The sequence below is a fragment of the Podarcis muralis genome, chromosome 15 (genome assembly GCF_964188315.1).
Source record: "Podarcis muralis chromosome 15, rPodMur119.hap1.1, whole genome shotgun sequence".
Classification (NCBI taxonomy): Eukaryota; Metazoa; Chordata; class Lepidosauria; order Squamata; family Lacertidae; genus Podarcis; species Podarcis muralis.
The window spans coordinates 18,941,601-18,962,245 of record NC_135669.1 but is presented as its reverse complement, the minus strand read 5'-3'; the positions used below and the strand labels follow the sequence as shown (position 1 = coordinate 18,962,245).

Sequence of the window (20,645 nt, the reverse complement as noted above, 5' to 3'; positions counted from 1 at the left end):
CCCACCAGCATCTCCGTCCATGGCCACGCCGGGTTTACCTCAGCGCATGGGCAACGAGGCTTCGGATTGGCTGCAGGAGCAGCAGCGTTGCAGCCCACCCAGAGGCATCTACGGCTTCGGATAGGCTGAAGGAGCTTCCTGCAGCCAAGCTGAAGCCATGCCAGTGTCACAGGGACTGACTGAGTGGGCAGCAGGGTCTGCGGGCCGGATCTACGAGCCTGGTGGGCCACATCCAGCCCCCGGGCCTTAGTTTGCCGACACCTGGGCTTAAAAGGTATCTCAGGCGATCTGACCATGAATGGTTCACATCGCATTTAGTTTGGCCTTAAAATATTAGAATAATTGGCACGCACCCCAGTGGTGTAGCTGGGTGTTCCGGCACCCAGAGCGGCACACATGCCATGCACCCGGGACGCAGGGCGATCCGCCCAAAGGTGTGGGGACCATAGCTGTCAACTTTTCCCTTTTCTTGCGAGGAATCCTATTAGGAATAAGGGAATTTCCCTTTAAAAAAGGGAAACATTGACAGCTATGGTGGGGAAGATCCACCCAAGGGGCGGGCCGATCCACCCACAGGGCCGATGGACACGGCTGCGCAATCCTCCCCGGGTGGCAGTCTCGGCACGGGGGGACTGAAGGTCTACCCTCTTCAGGCTGAAGGGGGTTGACATTTGGCGCCCCCCCCCCCCCCGGAAACTCCCAAGCTTACAGCAAGCCAGGGAAAGGGGGAGATCCGCAGCAGCTGCTTTGCCCCTTGCTGGGCTTGGGGGAGTCACAGGAGGTGGGGGCCGCGCCAAATGTCACCCCCCTTCAGGATGACACCCAGGGCGGCCCGCACTCCCCCCCCCCCACATACACCTTCCTACGTCCCTGACCCACCCACCAGAAGATGTGTCCCTGTCTCTCTGTGTGTTTGAAGTTCTCTTTTTTAATCAATCAGAAGCCAGGGTACAAAAAGAAAGGCTTTGTTATTGGCAGCCGTTTGAGAGAATGAGAGCATTGAGTGGCAACCACAAAGGAGGGCTGTCTTTGTCCTGGTGAGAAAGTAATGAAGGTTGAGGAAAGTTGGCTTTGAAATGTCACAGCCAGCAGGCAGAGAACAATGAGGCTGGCTGAGATGGCAGCTGTTGAACAGGTATTCTACATTGCCTCTCTCTGCAGCCAGGACAAATCTGGGGTAAGGCATTGTTAAACAAGTTCTCTGAATGCCAATGAGCTTGCCTTAATATACACTAGTGGCCAAAATTGTGGAAACCTTTTGGAAAAAGTGTATTTCTGAGGTTTGATGGCTCATAACACCACTTTTTTTTAGAGTAATACCATAGAATTATATATCAATTGAAAGATAATTTAATGAAGAATGTAATGCAATAACTTTTATGAAGGATTATTTATTACAACAGCAGTCATAAAGAAGAAACGTGTAACACATAGGAAAAATGAGATATATAGAAATTCTCACCATGTCAGTTAATACTTAGTTGGAATAATAATAAAAAAAATGTCGAGTAGCACCTTAAAGGTAAAGGGACCCCTGACCATTAGGTCCAGTTGTGGCCGACTCTGGGGTTGCGGCACTCATCTCGCTTTATTGGCCGAGGGAGCCAGCGTACAGCTTCCGTGTCATGTGGCCAGCATGACTAAGCCACTTCTGGCGAACCAGAGCAGCACACGGAAACGCCGTTTACCTTCCCCCCGGAGCGGTACCTATTTATCTACTTGCACTTTTGACGTGCTTTCGAACTGCTAGATTGGCAGGAGCTGGGACCGAGGAACGGGAGCTCACCCTGTAACAGGGATTTAAACTGCCGGCCTTCTGATTGGCAAGTCCTAGGCTCTGTGGTTTAACCCACAGCGCCACCCGCGTTCCATAGTAGCACCTTAGAGACCAGCTAAGTTTGTTTATACTTAGTTGGGTAACCTGTAACTTTAATTATGGCCTTACAATGCCTTCCCATGGAGTGAACCTAGTTTTTTAGTTCTGCAGCTGTAATAATGTGAAACCAAGATTGAATTATTGCCTCTATTAATTGGGTTTTTATTGCTGGGTTGCTTCTGACTAGCAAGTGTATTTAGTCAACTCCATAGATTTTCGATTGAGTTAAGGTCTGGGTTATTCCCAGGCCATTCTAGCAATGGAAAATGATACTCAGGAAACCACATTTTGCACACAGCAGCAACATGATATGGAGCTGAATTCTGTTGTCATAGAAGTGCTTCCTTATCTTGGAAAATATGCATTATATATATTAATATAACATTTTATTTTGAATTGTTCTCAATATTGCCCGTTTTGAGCACTCTTGCAATTAGGGAGTTTTAAAAAAAGAAATCTGACAAAGAATAATGCCCACTCCGAAATTAAGCATATGCAGGAAAACCCATTGATTTCATTCAAGGCTACCTCTTTGAAGGGCAGAAATTGTATTGCATTGGTACAGGATGAAACAACTTTGCTAGCAGGCACAGAGTTTTGTAATACGGAATTTTTAACATAAATTTTATAGGCGGAAGGCATGTTTTCTAGGTGGTACAGGGTATATCTTTGACAACAGAAATCAGGATGCTTGCCAGAGTTTGTTGGACTCCAACTCCCAGCAGCCAGCAAGGGCAATGGTCAGGGATGATGGGAGTCGTAGTCCATCTCTAGAGGGCCACAGATGTTCCCCACTCCTGTCTTACAGTCTTTGACAGCTCTGGGGGATTTAATCCCAGCCAGCAGGATGAACGGTCAGAGATGATGGGAGACCAACAATATCTGGAGGGCCACACACTTCCCACCTGTGTGCTAAATATATGAAACCCCTTTCAAATACAGTGGTACCTTCGTTCTCAAACTTAATCCGTTCTGGAAGCCCGTTCCAAAACCAAAACGTTCCAAAACCAAGGTGTACTTTCCCATAGAAAGTAATGCAAAATGGACTAATCCGTTCCAGATTTTTTAAAACAACCCCTAAAACAGCAATTTAACATGAATTTTTCTATCTAACAGGACCATTGATCCATAAAATGAAAGCAATAATCAATGTACTGCAGTCACACAATCAATCAATCAGTAGCTGAACTAGGTTCCACACAATCACAAAAAAAGCTGCAAAAACAAAAATGCAAAATAAATAGCAAAAGCAGACAGACCTCAGCATGGCACTCAAAAGGGAAGTGTGGCACTCAAATCGGAAGCATAACACTCCAAACAGAGCATGTTCGGCTTCCGGATAAAGTTCGCAAACAGGAACACTTACTTCCAGGTTTGCAGCGTTTGGGTTCCAAGCTGTTTGATTACCAAGGCATTTCAGAACCAAGGTACCCCTGTAGAATAAGCAACCTTCAGTGGGGTTCACCACCAGACACCATGAAAAGCAAGTTACTCTGGATCACTGTCATAGTCTTTCACTTAAAAACTGGTACCTCTTTTCCTCTCCATCAAATGTCGGTGACTATACGTCACACAAAGGAGCCATGTGTTGGAGGGACAGCTGTGGAGCTTTGGTGATGACGACAGGGCTTGTGACCTTTAGAGAGATTGGAATAGGAGTTCATTTCCTTCAATAATTACAGTGATTTCTCACTTCCCCCATAACGTCTTGACTCCAGCCAGAGAGAGCCCTTGTCCTGTGCTCCTGCTTTCGACACCGTTTCATCAACTGCAAACATCGCTCAGCCTTCTTGCTCTGAGCAAGCAACCGGGAAGGTTGTCCTGAACCATGCAGGTTGGGGCACCTTTCCCGGTTTGGGAGAGAGAGGAGGGGTTGCTAAGCAACCACATGCTTGTCTCTCTTTCCAGGTGTCCCATCAGCTGGTTGGGGAAATCAACCAACCAGCCACCTGACCTCCTGGCTAAAACAATGGCTCTATTCACTGTTGGGGTAGGAGGTGCGTGGATTGTGCATGCACAAGGCGAGGAATCTGAGCCAGTGGCCTATTTAATGATGGGTCACCAGCTTGGCCCTATTCAGCCTTCATCTCCTGCACCTTGAAGCGATGAACTGAAGCTCCAGACATCGTTTTGACCTACTGGCATTCCCTGCAATGGTAAGATAAAAAGGTAAAGGGACCCCTGACCATTTGGTCCAGTCATGACTGACTCTGGGGTTGCGGCGCTCATCTCGCTTTATTGGCCGAGGGAGCCGGCATACAGCTTCTGGGTCATGTAGCCAGCAGGACTAAGCCGCTTCTGGTGAACCAGAGCAGTGCACGGAAACGCCGTTTTCCTTCCCGCCGGAGCGGTACCTGTTTATCTACTTGCACTTTGACTATGCTTTCAAACTGCTAGGTGGGCAGGAGCTGGGACCAAGCAACGGGAGCTCACCCCGTTGCGGGGATTCGAACCGCTGACCTTCTGATCAGCAAGTCCTAGGCTCTGTGGTTTAACTCACAGTGCAACCCGCCTCCCATTTAATGGTAAGATACCCCTGTTAAATTCTTCTCCGATGGCTACATGGGCTGCAGAATATCTCAAGCATCTCAAGCGTGACTCTGGCATCCTACAGTTGTGGAGATAGGAGAGCAAGGGGCAATCTGGAAATAAAATGACTGATGATGTATCTATCACTCATCCTCCAACATTCCCTGCCAATTCAAAGTCAGAAACATTGGCAAATCACTGCCTATTTTTTGTCTTTTGCAGGGGTGGTTTCTTCAAACATTCTTGGTGTGTGTCACTAGATTTGTCATGAAATATAATTAGATTTTTTTGACCAAATTTGATTCAGATTCCATTGTGGTCCAAGCCACACAGCCCCTTCAGGTAATGCCCCTTCTGCAGTGTACTAACAGGCTAGTCTCTATGCAAAAGAACAAATGGAAACAAAATTTCTGACATCAGAAATAGCAGTATTCAGAAACCAGAAGTGGGGTCATTTCAATCTCTCCAGACACTTCTGACTTAAGAGTTTCCTTTCTGAAACAGAGGGATTTTAGAGGGAGACTCCAGGATGAAACTGTCTGGTTAGAACCAATCAAGAAGTCTGAATCTATAAGCTTAGCCTTGAATTGAGACTATGGTTTCCTGTTCCCACTGCTGGGGGTAAATTTACACAGCAAAACCTGAATGATAGGGTAATCACCAGTTTTTGTTGCTGTGAATTGGTTGCTTTGCTTATCTACAATTGCTGTACTTTTTGAACTTTTATTCCCATACAGCCCCATTTCTCTCTCTCTCTCTCTCTCTTTTTCTAGCTAGGGGTGTAGGTTGTGTGCCTATTAACAGTGACTAGCAAAGCAAAAATACTACCATATTGCATTTGCTGAAGCTAAGTGATGGCAGGTATTACTATGTCCCAAAGTGGGGCCATATGGTCTCAAGGTTAAAAGTCTGTAAATCCAGACATTTTATCTTGTTTCCAGTGTTCCTGGAACAAGGTAATTTCTCTCTTGCAGTACCTGATAAATCAGAGGAGCTGTGATTTTCCAGACCCAAGTGCTTTGCAAGTGGTTGTTCTGATAGATTTATTTTTGTCAAGTTTGCAGTGGATTTACAGTATGATTCCTAAAACATGTGCGTAGGTCAGTTGATGTTCTTACACACAAACTGACTGTGGCATCCTGGGCTCTCACACTCAGTATGATAAATGACATTGGAGACCTGCAGGGAATGTTTTGTTTCATTTAGTAAGTCCTGACAGTCCTTGTGCTCTTGAAGGGAACTGTCTCCATAAGATAAATACTGATAAAAGTCCAGTGGTTGGTTTTGTCAGGATGTGATCCAGAATGACTGATGGGTGGCTTACATACAACTCTTGCTTTCATAAACTTGGAGGCTGGCAGAAAGGTATTTAACAGTATATAACACTTTTGAAATGGACTTTAGACTTTGAAAGCTTATGCTGTAAGACCATTCTAGCCTTTAAGTTGCAACAAAACTGCTGTCTCCACCCACCCTCCCAAATGGTGTTGGCCTTCAGCCGTCTCCCTCTGTGAATAAATGTCATGTGTGGTTTGACCCTCAGGTTCAAAGCCACAATCCTGGTCCCTCCTCAGAGGCAAAGGGGGAAGAGAGATCACGGGCATCGAAAGGGAATGGTGAGCTATTTGATGGCATTGGACCTGGGAGTCATAAAAGCTGGGTGGACAGTAGACAGGGCCAGCCCAAGACATTTTGGCACCCCAAAATTGCACCCCCCTCCCCATCAGGGAAGAAAAGGTGAGGGACTATTTATATCAGGAACAAGTGGGGAAGAAGAAGAGTTTGGATTTGATATCCCGCTTTATCACTACCCTAAGAAGTCTCAAAGCGGCTAACATTCTCCTTTCCCTTCCTCTCCCACAACAAACACTCTGTGAGGTGAGTGGGGCTGAGAGACTTCAGAGAAGTGTGACTGGCCCAAGGTCACCCAGCAGCTGCATGTGGAGGAGCGGAGACGCGAACCCGGTTCATCAGATTACGAGTCTACCGCTCTTAACCACTACACCACACTGGCTCCCACACTGGAAGGAAGACTGACATCATGATCTGCTGCCCTGATGTATCCTTAGTCACCTTGCCTCATGAATGGGCTGGCCCTGAATACAGGTTTATACAGTGGTACCTCGGTTTAAGAACGATTTGGTTTACAAACTCCTCAAAACCAGAAATAGTGTCCCGGTTTGAGAACTTTACCTCGGTCTAAGAATGGAATCTGAATGGTGGAAGGGCACCAGCAGTGGGAGGCCTCATTGGGGAAAGTGTGCCTCGGTTTAAGAACAGTTTTGGTTTAAGAACGGACTTCCCCAACGGATTAAGTTCATAAACCAAGGTACCACTGTATTGGGATCTGCTGCCCCTGTGGATCCTGTCTTCTGAGGTGGTCATCTTCCTCCTCTTCCTGCTTTCCACCTCCTGCCATCAGGATTTTCTCAAGATGAAACCCAGAGCACTAACAGGATTATAGGAACAAGGAGGAAGCTTCCTTATACCAAGTCAGATTCTTGGTCTGTCTAGCTCAGTACTGGCATCAACTCTCTGGGGTTTCAGGTAGTGGACATCCTCAGGCCTACCTGGTAATGCTACTGGGGACCTTCTGCATGCACAAAAGCTCTGCCACTGAGCTACAGCCCTTCTCTGATATTTCAGTTTCCCACCCCATAATCTAATTTCTCTCTCCTTTTGTATCAAGTGCCTTCAAAAACATTTCTTGTGAACTCCTGCACAGTCCAGAGGTGCCTCTTGTTCCTGGGATCCTTTGGCTTGCTGATTGGAACAACCATTGGGGTTTGGTTTCTGGGTAAGTACAGGCCGGCTAGGAGGTTGTGCATATGGGCACATGGAGAGAAGTTGCTTCTTCGATAGCCCAGCTCTGGTGGTTGCTATGTGGGGCGCAGTATCTAGGCTGCTGTTCCACCCTCCTTCTGCCATTGTCCTCTTAGTGAAACAACTGCAGAAGCCCCTTCCCCTTCAGGGGTCGCCCCCCCTCCAGGACCCAGAGGCTGCTCTAACAAGGTGCAGGGAAACGATGGAAGAAGGGGAGAAGGACCAAGACACCCTCGCTGGAGATGCTGGGAGCAAAAAAGGTTTGGAATCTCCAATGTAGCACTAAGTTAAAGGCACTAAAGAGGTGTACTCGTTTTGCCTGTGAAATGGGTGTTGTTGCACAAAAGAACGCATAACCATGTTGTTGGTAGCTTTGTTGTGCAATGGGTTGCACAAGTTTCTGTTGTTGCAGCTAGGGTTGCCGGACCTCCGGGGCGGCAGGGGGAGGGCTTGAATCTCCAGGTGGGCAAGAGTGCTTTTGATTGATTGATTGATTGATTGATTGATACTACAATTATGCATGCTGTTCCCAAGCTTCAGTTACCAGGAACCAGCTGCAAAATTGCATAGACTCTCCACTGTGAGCTGCTCATCCCTGTCCCAATGAACCTCTATCTCCAGGGCTCAGTGGATGGAGGATGTGCAGAGGAAGAATCATCAGGGTCCGCCTCTGTGACACCACCAGGGTCTCAGGTTTGGGCCCTGAAAACTCAGGGTCTGGGATGTTTCTGATCTGGCAACCCTAACTGCAACTGCTGCATTAGATTCCTTTGTTGCACAATATTAAAACTCACCTGTCTGCTACTGCAAAAGCCCTAGTGCTTGCAGACAGAGAATGCGGGATACAGCTGATATATATTACAGTGACTAACACAATTTTTTTAAAATGAACTCTTTTAAAAAATGGCAAACTCTAACGAACGGAAGACTGGAAAAATGAGAAAGTGAGGGAACTCAAAACTGACAGGTTCATCCATATGTGCTTAGAAGAAAGGTGGGGTGTGTTTTGGGGGTGCTGGCTGTATGGATAACGGATCTTTTGAGGAGCACAACTCATCTGTGGAACTCATCTAGCTATTGCCAACAACCAAGTAAAAGCTGAAAGATGTAGACACAGCTGCAAACTCCTTACACCACTATGATGCCACTATCTCCCCCTCCCCTTAAAAAACAATGCCTTCTGAAGGCCTGATTGCTCCAAAATGATAGATAATACAGAATTCCTTCCCAGCAGGAGCAGATCAAGCCCACAGGATGAGGTTTTTAATCCACCCCTTTTTAGTATTTTTCAGAATAAACAGAAGCAACTTCTTATTGGAAGTGCAGGCTGAGGGTCAATCCAACTGGTTTCTGGTATGCCATGAAAACTGGGATGTCTCCCTGGGGATGCAAATCTGCAGGTGGTTGGGTCACGCCCGGTAAGTGCAGCAAGATGAGGTGTCAAATCTTCCCAATCCCACACGCTTTGTTGTCTTGTCTGTGAAAGGCAGTTGCATAAATCAGTCCGTCAGCTCACAGGATATGGAACCTGTCCTGGATATCTACAGAACCCCTCCAGAGGTTTCATTATTTTGCATCACTGAAATTGTAGTCTTCCAGGTCTGGTTGTAGCACACTCTTACAAGCACACAAACACACACACTTTGCTAGTTTTCTGAGTGAAATTTTTATTTTCGATACCACGTCTGCCTCTCAAACTTTCTACTCAGAGACCCATACCACTTATCATTCATTCAAATGTATTTAAATCATTCCCATACCATTTCACATTTCCAAAGGAATCTGCACGTGGTTTACAACCTGTCTTTAAATGAAAAAATGTTGAACTGAATAACACAGTGCAAACTAGAATCTGATACAAATCACTTTCTCTTATCAGATCTTGCTGCTATCCAGGCTTCAGCCAGTCACAGATCAACATCTGCCAGGCTTTTAAAAAGGCAGATATAGATAGATAGATGATAGATAGATGATAGATAGATAGATAGATAGATAGATAGATAGATAGATAGATAGATGATAGATAGATGATAGATAGATAGATATACAACTTTCAGATTTGATTATTAATATGTATTTTAAAAAATACTAACTTTGATTATTTTGAACATTTTTAAAAATTGATGTGGTCTTTATCATTTTATTTGCAAACTCACATGAAAATTCATGTTGAAGCGTGGTGTAGGCATCCCAGCTAACGCCAGTTAAAATGAGCAGCCAATAGGCAGCCAATGTTCGGCCTTCCAGATGTGTTCTGGACTACAAGTCCCATCATCCCTTGCCATTGGCCAGGCTGGCTGGGGCTGATGGGAGCTGCAGTCTATCCTCATCTGGAGGGCATCCCTGGAGTCCCGGTAGTCCATACCAATGCAGTGGCTCCATAGATTCATGAACACACACACACACACACACACACACACACACACACACACACACACACACTGGTGTAATTGTTTCCAAAGTGATAACTCTTGTCTGTCACTCCTGCAGGCTCACCCACCACAAAGGGGTAAACCTAACAGATGTGAAGCTAAACACCACCCAAGAGTTTGCTCAGATTTTGCCCAACTGGAAACGAAACATCAAGGATAAGTGGCAAATGAGGTGGGTCCCCTGCTTAAGTTGAACTCCCATTTTCTTTTCTTTTCTTTTGTTTAATGTCAAAACATGATTTCAGACTTTTTGGGTGGCATCCAATATATATATATATATATATATATATATATATATATATATGCTTTCGTAGATTTTCACGGGTATAGGTATGCAGGTTTTGGTGTCCTCGGGTGTCTTCCCGTGTAAAAGTTGGGGTGTCTAGGCGACGTTTCGACGAGGTCTCACTCGTCATCTTCAGGCTGGTGCTTTCGGCTTCTTGTTACTGGAACAGAGCAGGATCTCAGTGTTTGAGTTCCTATAAATACTGTTGAGGGGTGTGGTGTATAGCCTCCAATGTTCTGGGCCGAGAGGAAGTTCCCAGGCTAGTGTGCCTTTTCTTCTTTTGTTCCTTAGTTGCTTGAGGGATATCTTGAGTGATTTCTTGAGTGATATCCTGAGTACCACTTAGGTGGGTCATTAGGTGTGGATTAGTTGCTAAAGCCTTTGTGTCTTGACCTCTTGAACTTTGTGAAGAGTTTTTCTGAGAAGATGGCTGTAGTTGTGCTCTGGCTTGGCTTCGTGTATAGGGGCGAGCTGTGGTTTTGTGGCCTGTGCCAGCCAGATCTGCCAGACATCTGGAAATTAGCCCTCCCCACAAAAACTGACACCAGATCCAGAGGCACACAGAACGCCATCACCAATCAACCACACCAGACCCAAACCCAGACCCTCTCCACAGATAAATTACAGACACCATCCAGTAGCCAAACCATGATGGCACCTCCGGATGCTGCACCCCCCTGCAATCCCTACACAGATCTGGCTGGCACAGGCCACAAAACCACAGCTCGCCCCTATACACGAAGCCAAGCCAGAGCACAACTACAGCCATCTTCTCAGAAAAACTCTTCACAAAGTTCAAGAGGTCAAGACACAAAGGCTTTAGCAACTAATCCACACCTAATGACCCACCTAAGTGGTACTCAGGATATCACTCAAGAAATCACTCAAGATATCCCTCAAGCAACTAAGGAACAAAAGAAGAAAAGGCACACTAGCCTGGGAACTTCCTCTCGGCCCAGAACATTGGAGGCTATACACCACACCCCTCAACAGTATTTATAGGAACTCAAACACTGAGATCCTGCTCTGTTCCAGTAACAAGAAGCCGAAAGCACCAGCCTGAAGATGACGAGTGAGACCTCGTCGAAACGTCGCCTAGACACCCCAACTTTTACACGGGAAGACACCCGAGGACACCAAAACCTGCATATATATATATATATATATATATATATATATATATATATATATATAATTCTTCAAATGTAAAGATCATCATAACAGAAACAATGGTAACAAACGCACACAATTGTATGCCAAAACAATTTCGAATCCAAAAATAGGGATTCTCTGAATCCCGTGACTCCCCTCCCCTGGGTACTGTACATTTTAATTCACACACCTGTGCAACCACTTGTTAAATATTTTTGCTGCAGTAATATCTCCTGAGCAGGATGAATAAAATATTGGGGGGGCAGATAAGCCCCTCCCTGCATAACCGATCACAAAACATGGTGCACACACACCATTTGAATGGCACTGTCCATCAACTTGGGGGAGGGAGGCCCCCCACAAATATTTTATTAGGGGGGGGGCAAAGGGACCTTGGCCCCTATCTCCTGAGGCAGGCAGATGCCAGCCTATTATTGGCTGTTTGTAATTGCTTTAGGATATATTTGTCTGGGAAATGCCACAGAAATTTGATCAGTCAAGAGGATTCTATCAGCTTACCAATTTCCTCAGACTGTTGTGTCCAGAAATTGTTGTGGCTGTGCAGTGATTTTTAGGAAGTCATTAGTCTGCACCAGGCGTCCTATTGGGAAGACCCAGTTCTCTGAGTGCATGTTCTGGAAGTTGGGCAATAGGGGCAGTACAGGATTCCTACTGGTGTACCGACCTCCCCGCTGCACCAAGAAGTCCCTGCCCGAGCTGCTTCAGGTCGTGGCGGATATGCTCCTGGAGACACCTTGCTTGGTTGTCCTGGGGGATTTTAACATCCATGCCGACACAACCTTACAAGGGGCCGCTCGGGACTTCGTGGAAAGCATGGCCTCCATGGGGCTGTCCCTGAATAAGTTTGGCCCAACTCATAGCCATGGACATGCCTTAGACTTGGTGTTCACCTCTATGGATGTTGGTGATCTGACACTAACTAAAAGCGAAACAAAAGAAGTGCCATGGTCAGATCACTTCCTGGTGCAACTGGACTTCTCCGCAACCCTTCCCCTCTGCAGGGAGGTGGGACCAATTCGGATGGTCCGCCCCCGCCACTTAATGGATCCAATTGGCTTCCAGAGAGTGGTAGGGGATGCTTTATCCCAAGTTGATGGCCTTTCAGCTGATTCCCTGGTGGCACGCTGGAATGCGGAGTTAACCAGGGCTATTGACTGTCTGGCTCCGAAGCGCCCTCTCCGATTGCATGGAGCCCGGACAGCCCCGTGGTTTTCCCCGGAGCTGAGGGTGATGAAACAATCGTTGAGACGGTTAGAGCGCCGGTGGCGGAAAACTCATTCTGAATCAGACCGGACACGGGCTAGAGCTCAACGTCGAGCCTACCAAGTGGCAATGGCGACGGCGAAGAGGGCCTTCTTCGCCGCCTCCATAGCATCTGCAGAAAACAGCAGCAGGAGACTTTTTCAGGTGGTTCGCAATCTATCAGAACCACCTGTACCACCGGGGCCTGGTAGGGACCCCAAGATCTCCTGCAATGCTTTTGCAAAGTTTTTTGCAGATAAAATCGCTCAGATTCAGAAGGAGGTAGACTCCACCGTGGGAGCAGGGCCAGGGCGGGAGAGTGCTAGAGTTCTGTCTGGTCCTATTACATGGGATCAATTCCAGTCTGTTACCTCCGAGGATGTGGACAGGCTGCTTGGAAAAGTGAAACCGACCACCTGTCTCCTTGATCCTTGCCCATCCTGGCTGATAAAAGCGAGCCGGGAAGGGCTGGGCGATGGGCTCTGCGGGGTGGTGATTGCTTCCTTCTGTGAGGGAGCCTTCCCAGACCCACTGAAAGAGGCGGTCATTAAACCGCTTCTTAAAAAAACATCTTTAGACCCGGCCAATTTGGCCAACTATCGCCCAGTCTCAAATCTGCCATTCTTGGGCAAGGTGATTGAGCGGGTGGTTGCTGAACAACTCCAAGCACGCCTGGAGGAAACGGACCATTTGGATCCCTTCGAATCGGGATTCAGGTCTCACCATGGGACTGAAACTGCCTTGGTCGCGCTGGTTGATGATCTCCGGCGGGCTAGGGACAAAGGTGAGAGCTGTTTCCTAGTTCTGCTGGATCTCTCAGCGGCCTTTGACACCATCAACCATAACATCCTTCTGGACCGTCTAGAGGGGCTGGGAGCTGGGGGCACTGTCATACAGTGGTTCCGCTCCTTCCTCCTGGGCCGTGACCAGAAAGTGGTGGTGGGGGATGAGTGCTCAGACCCCTGGGCTCTCACTTGTGGGGTGCCTCAGGGTTCTGTCCTCTCCCCCATGCTTTTTAATATCTGCCGCTGGGAGAGATCATCAGGGGGTTTGGACTGGGTGTTCATCAGTACGCAGATGACACCCAGCTCTACCTCTCCTTTAAATCAGAACCAGTGAAGGCGGTGAAGGTCCTGTGTGAGTGCCTGGAGGCGGTTGGAGGATGGATGGCGGCTAACAGACTGAGGTTGAATCCTGACAAGACAGAAGTACTGTTTTTGGGGGACAGGGAGCGGGTTGGTGTGGGGGATTCCCTGGTCTTGAATGGGGTAACTGTGCCCCTAAAGGACCAGGTGCGTAGCCTGGGAGTCATTTTGGACTCACAGCTGTCCATGGAGACGCAGGTTAACTCTGTGTCCAGGGCAGCTGTCTACCAGCTCCACCTGGTACGCAGGCTAAGACCCTACCTGCCCGCGAACTGTCTCACCAGAGTGGTGCATGCTCTAGTTATCTCACGCTTGGACTACTGCAACGCGCTCTACGTGGGGCTACCTTTGAAGGTGACCCGGAAACTGCAATTAATCCAGAACGCGGCAGCTAGACTGGTGACTGGGAGTGGCCGCCGGGACCATATAACACCGGTTCTGAGAGACCTGCATTGGCTCCCAGTACGTTTCCGAGCACGATTCAAAGTGTTGGTGCTGACCTTTAAAGCCCTAAACGGCCTCGGTCCTGTATACCTGAAGGCGCGTCTCCACCCCCATCATTCAGCCCGGACACTGAGATCCAGCGCCGAGGGCCTTCTGGCGGTTCCATCATTGCGAGAAGTGAGGCTACAGGGAACCAGACAGAGGGCCTTCTCGGTAGTGGCGCCCGCCCTGTGGAACGCCCTCCCATTAGATGTCAAAGAGATAAATAATTACCTGATATTCAGAAGACATCTTAAGGCAGCCCTGTTCAGGGAAGTTTTTAATATGTAACGCTGTACTGTTTTTAACACTGATTGGGAGCCGCCCAGAGTGGCTGGGGAAACTCAGCCAGATGGGCAGGGTATAAATAAAAAATTATTATTATTATTATTATTATTATTATTATTATTATTATTATTATTATTATTATTATTATTACGGGTCTGTTTAACCACCGATTTGTTTTATTCAGGAGTAGATGCCCTTCGGGTCGGATTGTGGCCCTCAAATGTTCTGGTAAGTAACCCAAACTCACCTTATGGTACTTCAGAAACCGTCATACATTGGCGCCCTGATTTGCCCTGAAAAAAGCACCATTCCACCAATAGCCAAAGCTGATGTTGTTCACATCCAGCCATCTTTCATAAACAGACAAACAAACATCTAAGGCAGGCATAGGCAACTTCTGGCCCTCCAGATGTTTTGGCCTACAACTCCCATGATCCCTAGCTAACAGGACCAGTGGTCAGGGATGATGGGAATTGTGGTCCAAAACATCTGGAGGGCCAAAGGTTGCTTATGCCTGATCTAAGGCAATGTAGACTCTGGGTGCAAAATGAAATGTGTGCAGCCATTTGCACGTTGAGAGCCTTTATCTGCATTAAATACACATGCTTTATTCCCATCCTTTGCTGTGACTGAGGTCCAATCTGCACAAAACTGAGGTGTGCCTCAGGAACCTTCGCATTCTTAAAGGAAGCTGGGCTGTGGCCCTTCACCCTAGGAACACCTCAACACTCTTCCAAGCAAAGGTTGTTTATCTCCCAGATTCCTTGAGAGCTCATCTGAGGAGAAAGCCCCCCACCTTTCATCTTCCCCACAGAGTGTGGCTCCAAGGCTCCACAGACAATGGAGAGAAAGGACCCATCTCCGGGGCACTGGCCGTGGCAGGTCACCCTTTATCACGAGGCCAACCATTTCTGTGCAGGCTCTATGGTGTCGGAGGAGTGGATCGTCACAGCTGCTCACTGCATGCACAAGTAAGCATGGGAGAATCTGACTCCAACAGCAAGAAAGAAGGTGCAGATCTGGCCAAAGGTTTTTCATAGAATCATAGAATTGTAATGAAATCTTCAGGCAAGGTCTTAGTAAATAGGAGGCAGGGTATGCAAACAAGTTTTCTCTCCTCTCCCCACTGTTTCCAAACATGTTGGGTTTTTCCATGCAAAATGAGACAAGACTACTGCAATGCGCTCTACGTGGGGCTACCTTTGAAGGTGACCTGGAAACTACAACTAATCCAGAATATGGCAGCTAGACTGGTGACTGAGACCATATAACACTGGTCCTGAAAGACCTACATTGGCTCCCAGTACATTTCCGAGCACCTTTAAAGCCCTAAAATGGCCTTGGCCCAATATATCTGAAGGAGCATCTCCATCCCCATCGTTCAACCCAGACACTGAGGTCCAGCTCCAAGGGCCTCCTGGCGGTTCCCTCACTACAAGGTTACATGGAACCAGGCAGAGGGCCTTCTCGGTAGTGGCACCCACCCTGTGGAATGCCCTCCCATCAGACGTCAAGGAAATAAACAACTGACTTTTAGAAGACAGCTGAAGGCAGCCCTGTTTAGGGAAGTTTTTTATATTTGATGTTTTATCACATTTTTAACATAGCCAGATAGGTAGGGTATAAATAAATGATTATTGTTGTTGTTGTTGTCGTCGTTATTTGGTCTTGAAACCCTTCTGAATATCTGGCACATTCATCCTCTGGAGCTGGAAGTGAAAAAGCCCAGTGAGGCAGAACTGGAAGGCCAAGCATGCTCAGGATTTTTGTTTCATTCCAGGCTTTCCGGCTGGGTGGCCTTTGCTGGGCTTGAAGACCACACCAGTGTCAAAGAGCAGGTGGAAGCGGCAGTGGAGAAGGCGGTTTCCCACCCCAACTACAGCAGCAGGAGCCCCGACTATGACATTGCAATGCTGAAGCTGAAGGAGCCTCTGCGCTTCTCAGGTGAGCCGTGCCAGCAGCCGGCGACATTGGGCCATTTGCCCATAACAAAGGATCCAGATTTGCAAAGGGAGCTTTATACATGTACCGTATTTTTCTCTCTATTACACGCAGATTTTTTCTCCTAAAAAGGAAGGGGAAATGTCTGTGCGTGTTATGGAGCGAATGTGGGGGGGGGGGGTCCCTGGAGCCGATTAGGGGAGCGCAGGAACAAAAATCAGCAAAAATCAAAGCGCGTTGTGTCGGAGAAGGGAAACCTGAAAAGAGGAAGTGGTTGCTTTCCTGCATTCTGCCTCAGGGTCTTACTGCCCACCATCCTCTGTTTCGTTGCTGTGTTTGCTCAAACGGAACAAAGAGCAGACAAATCCCCTCCCCTCCAGGCAAGCAGAGGGGAAAGCAGAGGTCTTTCCTTTTAATTCCTCTCCGTGCTCCTCGCAGGCAGCCAGAAAACATGCAGGAGGAGAGAGAAAGCTGGCTTCGGTTTGTGGAAACTTTTGCCTTTTTTTCCTACCTCCCGTTAAATCCCTCTCCTGCTTTCTTAGCCAGCTGCTTCTCTGCACACCGCTCTCTTGTCCCTTCTGTGTTTTTCCTTCACTCCCCACTTAAAATGTAGTTACAAAGCATGGATCCACATGGATCCTCAGGATCTTTGCATTGGGCCACCCCAAATTCACCATCAGATCACATAGCAGCCTGCCCCCCAAAAATCACACACCCACTGTTGCCTGGGGCTGCAATGGTGCAAAAACGTGGTTAAAAAGCATGGATCCACATGGATCCTCAGGATCTTTGCATTGGGCCACCCCAAATTCACCATCAGATCACATAGCAGCCTGCCCCCCCAAAATCACACACCCACTGTTGCCTGGGGCTGCAATGGTGCAAAAACGTGGTTAAAAAGCATGGATCCACATGGATCCTCAGGATCTTTGCATTGGGCCACCCCAAATTCACCATCAGATCACATAGCAGCCTGCCCCCCAAAAATCACACACCCACTGTTGCCTGGGGCTGCAATGGTGCAAAAATGTGGTTAAAAAGCATGGATCCACATGGATCCTCAGGATCTTTGCATTGAGCTACCCCAAATTCACCATCAGATCACATGTCTGTGGCCACAGCATGAAGCACAAAAATGATACATCCACTGTTTCATTCAGAATTTTTTTCCTTGTTTTCCTCCTCTAAAAACGATGTGCGTGTTATGGTCAGGTGCGTGTTATAGAGCGAAAAATACGGTAAGTGAACATTTATAAATAATTGCTATAATTCAAATGGAAATGCAAATAATTGCACCGTGGTGTGCTTCCTCAGTCTGTTGTCCAGGTTTTGCTAACTGTTGATGGGCAACTTCGTATCGTGCTTAATGTTTAAACCAGACTTTTAAAGAAAGGAATGGCCAATGCAAAGCAGACACACAGCCACCTCCCATCCCACTTTGAGAAGGACTCTCACGTCCTAAACTTTGGTCTTGGCACAAAGGCTAAAGGTGGGAACTGGAACTCTTACACCAGGGCTCGGCAAGGCTTACAGGGCATGGGCCAGATCACTCCCGCGGAGATCCTCTGTGGGCTGGACCGGTGCAGCGAGATGCTGGAAGTCGTATCTGTGCACATCCAGTGCCAGAAATCGCTTCTGCGCATGCCCAGACGCCAAAAATTGTGCCTGCGCAAAAGCGATTTCCGGCATCTGGGCATGTGCAGAAGCAATTTCTGGAGCTGGGGAAGAGAGTCCCCACGCCACACTGCGCCGGCTCAGCGCAGCACGCAGGGACTCGCCGAGCAAGCAGCTCAGTTTGGGGGCAGCTCGTGGGCCAGTTAAAAGGCCTCCATGGGCCGCAGGTTGGGGACCCCTGTCCTACACCATCAGTTCAATGGCTATAAGATATATCCTTCCTTCCAAGATACTGTTGGAGCTGTGTGTTTGCCCCAGTACCATCAAGACATCCCTAGCGGAAGCACATGCTGGATTTCGGCTCAGGACACCACAAGATTAGAAAATGGTAAGTGACAAACCTAGGGAGATTTTATTTAAAAAATGTTTACGGTATGTATATAGAGACACCATTGTTGCAAGGAACAGGATGTTGCTGCTTGTTTTGCAGCCACAGGTGACCCTGCTGAGACACTGACGGAAGTGCCAGTGACCCTGCTCAGCACCCAGAAGTGCAACAGCTCATGTAGGATGGCAGGGGAGCTCAGCCCTAGAATGCTCTGTGCCCATTACTTGGATGGAAACACTGAGGCCTGCAAGGTAATAGCTGGGAAGTGTGTGGCTTTGCAGTTGCAGTGGGATAGGGGACACGTGGGGTCAGAAATACCGGGGTGAGAGCAAATGCAGACTTTGGTCTTGCAAATTTCAGCGGCGCACTGCACGAGACCAAAATTTGGCACTCCCACCACCTCTTGCCTTCCATTCTGCTCAGTTCACAATGTCAAAGTTGCAGCACCCCCTAGGCTCAGCACCCATTGCAGCAGAATCGTCTGCGCTGCATAAATCCTTCTCTGGTGAGGAGTCCCTAAAGGGTGAGGGAATCCCTACAGAATGGCCAGAATCCAAGGAAAAGTAGTTTAAAATACTTGATTGTTTTCAAACTGTATTACATATTAGTGAAATAATCATTTGACAAAAATTAGTTTTATTAAAAAATAAAATCAGAACCGTGTTCTGATAGCTTTCCAAATTGCCTTTGCATTCAGGAAGGAGCAGGTTTTAATTTGAGCAACAGAATTCCTGCGTTACTTTTCCTTACATCAGCTCAAGTCAAAGGGCTCAAAGACTTCATTTTTGAAATTGCATACACATATTCGCAGAGAGAAAATGGAACAGAGCTGACAGTGCCTCAGTTTTAGCCAATGAGGTCTAGAGAACCTTGTCTAAGTTGCTTTCCTGTACAAAATGGATATTTCCCAAGAAAAAAAGCAAATGTTTATCAATCAGTCTCTACTCCATGGCTGGTAAATTCTTTCCCTTTCTGTTTAAACATGATAAAGCAGCTCTCTCTTCTGGTGGTTTCATTTATGTCTTCTCTTCTTCTGCCTTTTTAATGCTAGAATTTGTTAACTGTTCCTCTACCCCTGGCTATTACTGGATTTTAATGTTTTATTGTTCATAAGCCACCCAGAGAACACTGTCATGGGAAGGGACGCTGTAGATGTTCTAAACAAGCAAACGTGGTGGAAATAAGTCTCCTCCCTGAATTAAGAATAGCTTGGTAAAAAGCAGAGTGACTAGGTTACAGGAGAGGGCCAGGTAAAAATAAAATAAAATCCTATTTCCCTCTGGATTGAGAGACCAGGACATCTACAAATACCAGAGACCATCTCCTTGCTTTTTGCAGGCCAAGTGGGGAGGACCTCTGGTTTGTCTGCTTGAGCACGTCTGGCGTCTGGTGGGGATTGGGAGCCAGAGGACCGGGTGCAAGGAGCCTGAACAACCTGGTGTTTATACAGAGGTGGCAGAGTTCCTGGACTGGATCCATCATGTCATGGAGGTGAGTGGGGGGCGAGGCTGGGAGAGCTGGAGCCAGTTCATGCAACCATCATTGCAGTGGAACACTTGGCTGCGATGATGTTCCTGCCACCTACCCAAATATTCACAATGTGAGAACACACATTTGGAGCATCCTGAGGACCACGTAATCCACAGGGATGCTGTAGGAAAGAGAATGCTGGACTAGGACGTCTTTGGTCTGCTCCAGCTGCAGGGGTCTTATGTTTACAGAGCCCTTTAACAGTGCAGGAGAGACTCACACAAGTTCTTCCACTTCTGGGACAAAAGGGGTGTGAGGACACAAAACAAGGAATTATGTTCACATGTGGTGGGGGTGTAAATATGTACATTTTTTCCCCAGCAAAGGGTGTTTAAGGAGATAGCAGAAATCACAGGGTTAAAGCTGACCAAAAGTCCAGAGGTAGCACTATTATCAATTTATGATGGGGTGGACGGTTCACAGGCTATGAAGGACTTGCTCACAAATTTACTGACAGTCGCACGAATTACGATTGCTAGAAAGTGCATGGGGCAAGCAGAATATAAAATGGAAGAATGGTGCAAAGAGGTTTGGGATATAGCCATTAATGATAGAGTGTGCCACTAAGGCAAGGGTCACCAACCTAAGGCCCATGGGCTGGAAGCGGCCTGTGGAGGTCGTTTGACCAGCTCACAAGCCGCCCCTGAACAGAGCTGCCTGCTCACGTGCTGCGCTAAACCAGCGCAGCAGGGCACAGGGACTCACTTCTGCGGCGCTGGAAATTGCATCTGCCCACACGCAGACACTGGAAATCCAGCTCATGAAAGAATCTCTACGGGACCAATCCAGTCCAGGCAAGATAAAGTTTGCTGACCCCTGCACTAAGGTAAGACTAGGAATATGTAGGGTAAATGGTTTTGAAGAGATATGGAGGGTGTTTGTAGAATTTGTATTG

The 20,645-nt window shown here is 47.4% G+C and overlaps 1 protein-coding gene across 1 annotated transcript; it reads left to right on the top strand.

Annotated features, from left to right (window-relative positions):
• Positions 1-1,102: 1,102 nt before the first annotated feature.
• On the top strand, positions 1,103-19,839 carry TMPRSS5 (transmembrane serine protease 5). Its single transcript, XM_077919818.1, has 10 exons — positions 1,103-1,177; positions 5,949-6,021; positions 7,095-7,202; positions 8,511-8,646; positions 9,719-9,832; positions 16,058-16,307; positions 17,701-17,915; positions 18,060-18,220; positions 18,323-18,542; positions 19,510-19,839. The coding sequence occupies exons 1-10, from the start codon at positions 1,103-1,105 to the stop codon at positions 19,787-19,789; spliced, it is 1,632 nt and encodes a 543-aa protein (XP_077775944.1). The 3' UTR covers positions 19,790-19,839.
• Positions 19,840-20,645: the final 806 nt, after the last annotated feature.